The 9,768-nt window shown below is 38.7% G+C and overlaps 1 protein-coding gene across 1 annotated transcript; it reads right to left on the reverse strand.

Annotated features, from left to right (window-relative positions):
• Nucleotides 1-7,611: 7,611 nt before the first annotated feature.
• LOC101388268 (olfactory receptor 4X2-like) lies at nt 7,612-8,541 on the reverse strand. The gene has a single exon (XM_004436970.3). It carries the CDS (start codon nt 8,539-8,541, stop codon nt 7,612-7,614), a length of 930 nt encoding a protein of 309 aa, XP_004437027.1.
• Between the last annotated feature and the right edge of the window lie 1,227 nt (nt 8,542-9,768).

Consider the following 9,768-nt stretch of genomic DNA (forward strand, 5'->3'; position numbering starts at 1 on the left):
CAGAACAAGCAGACCCTGACTAGGACACACTCATTAGGTATTGCTGGTCTCTCAAGTGTAAGGGAAGATCTCCAAGGATTCCCCTCTCCACCACTAAAATTAAAATATTAATATATTTCATCAATTCAAAACACTTCATGAAATTGACTACAATGTACATATATAATCTTTTACTAAAACTGATTCAAAAAAAAATAGAAAGCCTTAATAGTCCTATGCCTACCAGAGTAATTGAATCAGTAGTCTAAAATATTCTCAGAAAGGAATTTTTTTCTAGTGTGCTAGATGTAGCTCATATCTCACTGTCTTATATTTAAATTTTCATTAATATGCATTTATAAATTTCCTCATACAATTGTTGGTTTGGGCAATTTTTAAAGGAAAATAATAACACTCAACTTCTATAAGAATTATTAGTAAATTAAGAATAGAATGAATTTTCTTCATCTAAGAAAGTTCTAAGTTCATTTCTTAGATTTGGGTATGTCTACCCAAAATCTACATAAAACATCATTCTTAATGGGGAAAGTTAGAAACATTCCCTTTAAAATCAGGAACAAGACAAAAATCTTATTATCATGGTTTATATTTGAATTTGTGCTAGAATTCCTACCAAGAAATGTAAAAAGAAAAAAAACAATGAAGAAAGGGGAAGATACAACACCAACAGCAGCCTAAAAATGCTTACAGAAAAATTATTAGCAATAATAAGAGTTTAGTAATATAGATGGCTATACAATTAATGATAAAATAGTATTGCATTTCTGTATGATACAACTTATAAGATTCACTAAAGACACTATTTACAATAACAACAAAAGCATAATGTTCCTAAGAATAAATTTAATCAAAGGAGTTGGATGCATAAATTTATCGACTTGATTTAAAAATGTTAAAGAACACTAAAATAAAAGGAGAGAATGGCAGGGAATGTCGAGGACTGTCCAAATCTCTTCCTATCCCTTTTTTATTTTTTAACCCATGGTTTTTATGTATTTTCACTGCCAACAGCAAGCACTTGCTGCCTTTGGGCTACTGGAGTCAATTTTCCCTACATTAATGGAAAGACAAAAGCGGTCTGGAATTTTTACCCCAACCCAACCCCAGAGAAGCCCTTAGCTAATGTCTAAATGATGTGGGAATATGACAGCTCCACTTTCTTGCTTCAAATCAAAGCTCCAGGCATAATTTACACTCCAGAGTTCTCCTGCAAAATCAATCTCAAGTGACACTTGGCTGGAATTTACCTGAAATTGCATCTTTGTTTAGATTTCTCTCCCTCCCATCCTACTTCCTCTACTCCCTTATCATTTCCCCAGAAACATTTCTTTAATTAGTCACTTATCAGTCACAAAAATCTATGCCTTTATGTTTTTCAAAGGACTTCATGACCCAGTAACACCTAGCCAAATCAGAGTTATCTCATACTCATGAAAATGATGACTCAATCTCATAAAATGTAAGTTTTTCCCAAATTGATCTATAGACACAATAAAATTCCAAACAAAATCTCAATAAGTTAATTTGAGGAATTTGACAATTTAATTTTAATATTGCCTAAAAGAAGAAAGAATTAAAAGCAGACAAGATATTGCTAAAGAAAAGAACAAGTTAGAGGCACTTGACCTACCAGATATTAAGACATTATAAACCATAATAATTACTGCAGCCTGTTTGGTTTTGTTTCTGCCACCAACACTGTACCCACGGGACCTGGGAGGAATCTTGCCCAAGATGCATCACATAATAGGCATACAGAACTCGGTCCAGACTGGGAACCCTGAAGTGACCCATGAATTGACTCCAGGACCTCTTGGCTGTGGTGCAAGAGCCCATGGAGAACACTGATTTAGACAATCACCTATGGATGAGAGAACCTTTGTAGAGATCCGGGAGTCCAGTAGAGAAATTACAGCACAAGGTCAGAGCAAAAAAAATCCAAGATGGGACACATTGGAGAGAGTAAGAGGAACAGTTTGATGTTATCCAAATCACTCCTTCCCCAAGGTGGCAGAGCTCAGTGCCGAGAGAGCCCTTCTCAGCCCAAGAGAGGAAAGTGAGAGTATGTGAGTGAGCACCCAGCCTCCCTATCTGAGCAGGAAGCTGCCAAAGAGGCCCATTTCTCTCTCACCCTATGAGAGTACTGAGTCATGAGCTGCAGGACTGAGAGGGCCTGAGTGGCTGGAAGAAGAGCAGCCAGGGCTCATAAGAGAACATATCAAAATGACGTGGATTCTACAAGCTGCATCACAGACTCCATCGGGTTCCCCACCCACAAGTCAGTGGGGACACCTCACCTGTGGATGCCCCCCAAATGACGACATAGTGCCCAGAGTCTCCCCCAGAGCTCTGAGTGCCTCACTGACACAACCCCCTACCTCATGACTGGCTCTTGCATGCTCCTGGTGGTGGTGAGAGTAAGCTTTTCCAGATGGCTAGTGAGCATACACAGAAAGTTGCCTGAATCTTCAGGTCTGACTGGAAGAAATCACAAAATTGAACATTCAGCACAGGCCTATAGAAAGCAAAAGAGAGGCTGTCAGCATGCTGTCTGGCTTCGCAGAATTGAAAGAACGCATACAAGCTTAAGAATACTTAAGCTGTGGGATCAGAATGATGACCTGAAGAGACAAATCTTGAGCCTCAGCCTCTATGAAACAAAGAACCTCTTTGCCACCCAGACCAAAGCCCAGTCTCTGGCTGTGAAAATACACACAGCCTTGCATGAAGAGCTCACGGAAGCGCTAAAGGAGCAGGAGGAGATCAATCTCTGGCTGAGGGAGTACATGGACAAGATTATCCTTGCTATCCTGGACCACAACGCCCCATGCTAGAGATCAAACACTGAGACAAGTGGGCTGGCTGAGAGCAGCCTTGGGACCCTCAGACCCTGGGACCCTGGGACCAAGAGGCAGACCCTGCATGAAGATGCAGCCCAGGCTGGGCTTCACACACACACAGTAAATATACCATGTAACATGTACTGGCGTGTAAGTAGGGAGGCTGTGCACACAGCAAGGGGTGAGCATGGGGCCATGGCTGTGGGTGACATCTGAGCAATTAGCTGTCCGTGCACCTTGTGGTCCCTTTGCAAGGAGTCGACAGTACTGAAGGTGGGAGGAGGCAAGGTCTGCTATCAGGAGTTACTGTAATAACAAGAACTTGAAGCTTCTGATTCGGATACTGGATAAAATTATTCTATTTCTGGGGGTAAGGATTAAAAGATATTCTAGTGAAAATAAAAAGTGGAACAAGAAGTGTGGGGCAGGTGTAACCAAAGAAAAAGGTCTGAGAAAGCCTCAGAACTCTTGGCAGAGCTGAGGGAAGGTATTTCTCTCCCAAATCCAATCAGTAAAGCCTGGAGGAAATGACTGTTAGGTCAATGCAAAGACAATAACACAAGATTTCAAGCAACAGGAATAATCAAGAAAATATGACCACACCAAAAGAGCACAATAATTTTCCAAAAGCCAACCCCAAAGACCTGGAGATCTGTGATTTACCCAACAAAGAATTCAAAATAGTTGTTTTAAGGAATCTCAGTAAGTTACAAATAAAACAGAGAAAGACAAACAAAATCAGGATGGCAATACACAAACAAAATGAGTGATTTAACAAAGAGATAAAAACTATGGAAAAGAATCAAAGAAATTCCAGAACTGAAAAATACAATGAATGAAATGAAAAATTCAATAGAGATCAACAACAACAGAATGGATCAAGCAGAACAAGGAATCCAAGAAGTAAAATACAGGACATTTGAAATTATCCAGTCAGAGGAAAACAAAAGAAAAAAGAATGAAGAACGCCTATGTGAGCTTAGGGGATATGATCAAGAGAATAATTTGTGAATTATTGGAACTAAATAGAAACGGAGAGTAAATTGGTGATTGCTAGGGGCCAGGGAAAGAGAGAAATGGGGAGATGTTAGTCAAAGGGTACAAACTTCAGTTATAAGATGAATAAGTCCTGTGGCTCTAATGTACAGCATGGTGACATAGTTAATAATATTGTATTATATACTTCAAATTTGCTAAGAGAAGAGACCTCAAATATTCTTACCCAAAAAAAAAAGGGGGTAATTATATAAGGAGATAGAGGTGTTAACTAACCCTATTATGATAATCATTTTGCAATGTATTCTTGTATGATATAATCATGTTGTACGCCTTAGATTTACACGATGTTTTCTGTCAATTATATCTCAATAAAGCTGTAAAATAAAAGAATACATTTTTAAAAGATAGTTTTAAAACTTTAAAACTCTACTGAAGAACACAAAAGAAGATGTCAGCAGATGGAAAGACAAACCATGATTTTAGATGAAAGATTCATATCATTAAGATGTTGATTCTTTCTAAATACCTTTGTAAATGTAACATGATATCAATAAAAATAATAGCAGTTTACTTTGGGGGGATATAGAGCTGGAAGAGACGTAAAACTAATTCTAAAGTTCACGTGGAGAAACAATACCCAGGAGAACTTCGAAAAAGAACAGCAACAAGAAGGGACTAACCCTCCAGATATTAATACATTCCATAAAGCTTCCATCATAAGAAATAATGTGGCCCTGACTATTCTCTAAGTCATAAAAAATAATGATAATTAACTACATAAAAAGCAAAGACTTCTGTATGTCAAAAAAAAAATTAAAAGAATGAAACTAGACCCCTATCTTACACCAGTCACAAAAATTAACTCAAAATGGATTAAAGGCTTAAATGTAGGACTGGAAAAAACAAAACTCCCAGAAAAAAAACTCATATAAAAAAAGCTCCTTGACACGGGTCTTGGCAATGATTGTCTGGATCTAAAACCTAAAGCAAAACAATAAAATCAAACAAACAAACAAGCAGGACTGTGTCAAACTAAAAAACTTCTGCACAGCAGAAGAAATGATCAAAAAAATGAAAAGACAACCTACAGACTGGGAAAAATATTTGCAAACCATATACCTGATAAAGCGTTAACATCCAAAATATATAAAGCACTCATACAACTCGGTAGCAAAAAAAAAGAAAACCAAACAACCCAATTTAAAAATGGGCAAAGGACCTGAATAAAATTTTTTGAAAGAATACATATAGATGGCAAACAGGTACATGAAAAGGTGCTCAGCATTACTAACCATGAGAAAAAACAAATCAAAACCACAATGAGATATCACCTCACAACTGTTAGAACAGCTATCATCAAAAAAAAAAAACAAGAAATGGGACTGGTCCTGTGGCCTAGGGGTTAGATTCAGCGTGCTCTGCTCTCAGAGCCTGAGTTCCACTCCCAGGCACAGACCTACACCACTTGTCAGCAGCCATGCTGCAGTGGCAACGCCACATACAAGGTAGGGGAAGGTTGGCAACAGATCTTAGTTCAGGGCTAATCTTCCTCAAGCAAAAAGAGGATGATTGGCAACCAATGTTAACTCAGGGAAAATCTTCCTCAGCCAAAAAAAAAAAAAATAGAAAACAAGAGATACTAAATGTTGGAGTGGATGTGGAGCAAAGGGAACATTTGTGCACTGCTGGTGGGATTATAAATTGATGCAGCCACTATGGAAAACAGTATAGAGGTTCCACAAAAAAATTAAAAATAGAACTACTATAAGATCCAGCAATTCCACTTCTGGGAATATATCTGAAGAAAATGAAAGCACTATGTTGGAGAGATATCTGCACCCCCATGTTCATAGCAGCATTATTCACAATAGCCAAGACATGGAAACAACCTAAGTGTCCATCAAAGAATGAATGGATAAAGAAATTGTGAGATATATATATATAAAAATATACACACACACACAATGGAATATTATTTGGCCATAAAAAAGAAAATCCTGCCTTTTGTGACAACATGGATAGACTTTGAGGACTTTATGCTAATGAAATAAGTCAGACAAAGACAAATACTGGGTGTGATCTCACTTATACATGTGATCTAAAAAAACATACTTATGGAAAAAGAGATCAGATTTACAGTTACCAAGTTGAGGAGACTGGAGGCAGGGAATGTAATTGGATGAAGGTGGTCAAAAGTCACAAACTTTCAATTATGAGATAAATAATTACTAGGGATGTAATGTACAACGTGATGACTAGAGTTAATATCGATGTATGATATATTTGAAAGCTCTTAAGGGGGTAGATCGTAAGAGTTCTCATCACAAAGAAAAAAAATTTTTTCTTTGTTTGGTATCTGTATGAAATGATGGATGCTAACTAAATTTACTGTGGTAATCATTTCACAATATAAATAAGACAAATTATTATCCTGCACACCTTAAACTTATACAGTGCTGTATGTTAATTGTATCTCAATAAAACTGGAGAAAAAAATGTAAAGCTTTTATACTTTGAAACCTTTGTATATAAGACTAAAGGCTAATTAAATATTAAAACATTCCACCTCACAAAAAAATTGCAAGTTAAATTACAGTAAGATAGAAGTCTATCAAATTTTCAAAATATTTTAAAATAATTTCTGACATAAAAAAGTTGCAATGGTAATACAAAGAATTCCTGATTACCCTTAATCCAAATTCTCCTAATATTACTATTTTGCCCTATTTTCTTTATCGTTTATTCTCTCAATAGATAAAAAGATAAACAGAATTTTTTCTGAAATGTTTGAAAGTTGCCTACATAATGCCCTTTTTCCTCTAGATACCTCTGTGAGTCATTCCTAAATTCAAGGACATTCTCTGACATAAACACAGTACAATTATCAAATAGAGGAAATTAACTTGGATACAATTCAATTATCTCATTTACAGAGCTTTTGCCCATTAATGACCTTCATCTAGTACAGGGTCCAACCAGGGATCACAGGTTGCATTGTTATGGTCCATCTTTAATCTGGAACAATTCTTTATTCAGTCTTTGTCTTGATACTTTTGAAGATGCAGGCTAGTAATTTTGCAAAATTTTTTCAATTGGGGTTGCTTGAGATTTTTTCATAATTAGACACAGGTTACGTATTTTTGGTAGGAATCTCACACAAATGACATTGCATGCCTCTCCAGTTTCAACACTGATGATGTTGACTTTGAGTAATTGCTTAATGGAGCGTCTTCCAAATTTCTCCATTATAAAGTTACACTTTTCCTTTTGCAATTAGTAAGTATCTTATAAGGAGATACTTTGAGACTATGTAAATTCCTATTCTCTCCTAGAAAATGTTTAATGACAATGTTCATTCTTTCAAGAGCACTTTCACTAGGAAAGTGAATTGTTACAACCCTTCTGAGAATCAACTTAGCACTTGTGTCAAAACTTGTTATACTTTTAATGCAGTAAATTTACTATAGCAAGTGAGCTTTTAAAAAAAATCAGAAATATAGTTAAAGATTTCAATTCACAAATACTTAGCACAGTGTAATTTATAGTAGTAGAAAATTAAAAATGATCAAACAGAAAAATGCCTAGTTAATTAATAGTACCTCCATAAAAGAAAATATTTTACAATTGATTACAATGAAGCTGTTGAAGATGGGAACCAGTTAGATTAACTCTAGACATAACAAGTCCTGTGAACTGTCCTTTACCTCACTCCATCCTTCGAGTTGGACTCAGCATCACACTAAACCCAAGGATCAATGCTAAGACTCAGCCTCTATTTCTCGTCTAGTTTCATTGTCCTGATCCACAGCCTCTTCATGGCCTTCTTCACTTCTGCATTTCTCAGGGAGTAGATGACAGGGTTGAGGAGTGGGGTGATCACTGTGTAGAACACGGACACCATCTTGTCCACAGTCAAGGTGGTGGAAAGCCTCAGGTAGATGAAGATGCAGGGCCCAAAGAACAAGATAACCACGGTGATGTGGGACCCACAGGTGGACAGGGCCTTGCGCCGCCCCTCAGAGCTTCGAGTCCTCAGATGGAGCAAGATGACCACAAAGGAGGCTAAGAGGACCATGAAACTGATCACAGCCATGGTCCCCCCATTGGCAACGATCAGCAGACTAATGAGGAGGGTGTCAGAGCAGGCGAGTTTCAGCAGAGGAAGCAGATCACAGAAATAGTGGTCGATCACATTGGGGCCACAGAAGGGCAAGTGGAAGATGAGAAGGACTTGGGCAAAGGAATGTACAAAGCCCCCCACCCAGGCTGCTCCCACCAGGACAGCACACACCTGCCGGTTCATGATGGTGGTGTAGTTGAGGGGCCTGCAGATGGCCACGGAGTGGTCATAGGCCATCACCGTGAGCAGGAACACCTCAGTGTCACCAAAGAAGTGGATGAAGAAAAGCTGTGTCATGCAGCCCCACAGAGATATGGCTTTCTTTTCAGCCAGCAAATCTGAGATGAGTTTGGGGGCTGATGTAGAGGAGTAGCAGATATCCACGAACGACAGGTAGCTGAGGAAGAAGTACAAGGGGGAACCAAGACTTCTGCTGGTCGTGACAGTGAACACAATGAGGAGATTCCCCAGCACAATTGCTGTGTAGAAGAGCAGAAATATCACAAAGCAAACTTGCTGCACATCCTGATTGGGGGAAAGTCCCAGAAAAATGAATTCAGTCATATTATGTGTGTTACCCATGATGTTGCCACCAAGAGGAAGTAATTTGGGTGACGTGATCTGAAATGATATAAAATAAAAGACTCTTTCATTAAGAGGGTGAATTATATAATCCCTTGCATATCTGAGCAGCTTATGAGCTGGATATTGAAAAATGAGTAGGAGTTAGTTATGTATACAAGAGAAGAGCAATCCAAATAGACAAAAGAACACACAAAGCTATAAAAATTCATCCATGTATGGCTGGAGTAAAGGGAAGAATGGCAAAGATAAAGCTGGAGATAGAGTCTAGTACCAATCCATGAAGGACTGTTACGGACTTTGAGGTTTATCCTGTAGACAATGGGGAATCATCAGGAATGTTAGTCAACTGGAAAGGAGCATCACTTTGTATAGAGGTGGGACTAGTGGAAATAGACCAGAGGAGGGGAGATCTATTCGGAGATGAATGCCTCATTGGACAACGTGGGGCAGCAAGGATAGTGTTGCTGTCTCCACGTTAGATGTCTCTCTGTTGTCTTTGAATGCTTTTCATGGTCTTTTGTCTGCTGCTTTCCCTCATCCCACTTCCTTTTGCTCACTTTCCATCTTTGATTTGCAGAATAGCATTCTCACCACTCTGCTTCCCTTCAAAGTCTTCAGAAGAGATGTTCCTTGACACTCAGCACTCCCTCTTATTTCTGCTTTCTCCTCCTAATTCTCTGCTTCTACACCTGGTAACTTGGTGATCTTGTCCATTTCCAAGAATCCAGCTCAATTCATGTACAATTCTTCTGCTACCTGATACCCTCATTTCCTCCAATCATGTGCTCCCCAGTAGCTACTGAAATACAAACCACCCCTCCACACAGAGGGCTCACTCATACTCAGACTCATATTCTCTGCAGTCCAGCCTTCCAAAACCTCCAGGCATCACCAATCATGAGCACTGACTGATTTGAAGACTATCCTTGTCCACAGTGGACTTTGTCCAAGGTGACTGGTCTGTGTGTATCAAGACAGCCTCTTGTACAGTGAGACTCCCGGGCACCTGAGACTAAGAGACATATGACATCCACTCATGCCACCAAGCTTCTTGCCTGCAGGAAATGGGGACAGGCTCAGGTGATTAAGGACTACCATGAGCCAGAAGGAAATCACGGATAAAATTTACTATTACAGAGACAAACGGAGGGCAGAGACAAGCCCTAACCTCTCAGAGCAACTGAGGAATTTTACCAAGGAGCCGTTCATGGAAGAAAGCACGGC

The sequence above is a fragment of the Ceratotherium simum genome, chromosome 34 (assembly GCF_057802395.1).
Source record: "Ceratotherium simum simum isolate JZ-2026a chromosome 34, ASM5780239v1, whole genome shotgun sequence".
Classification (NCBI taxonomy): Eukaryota; Metazoa; Chordata; class Mammalia; order Perissodactyla; family Rhinocerotidae; genus Ceratotherium; species Ceratotherium simum.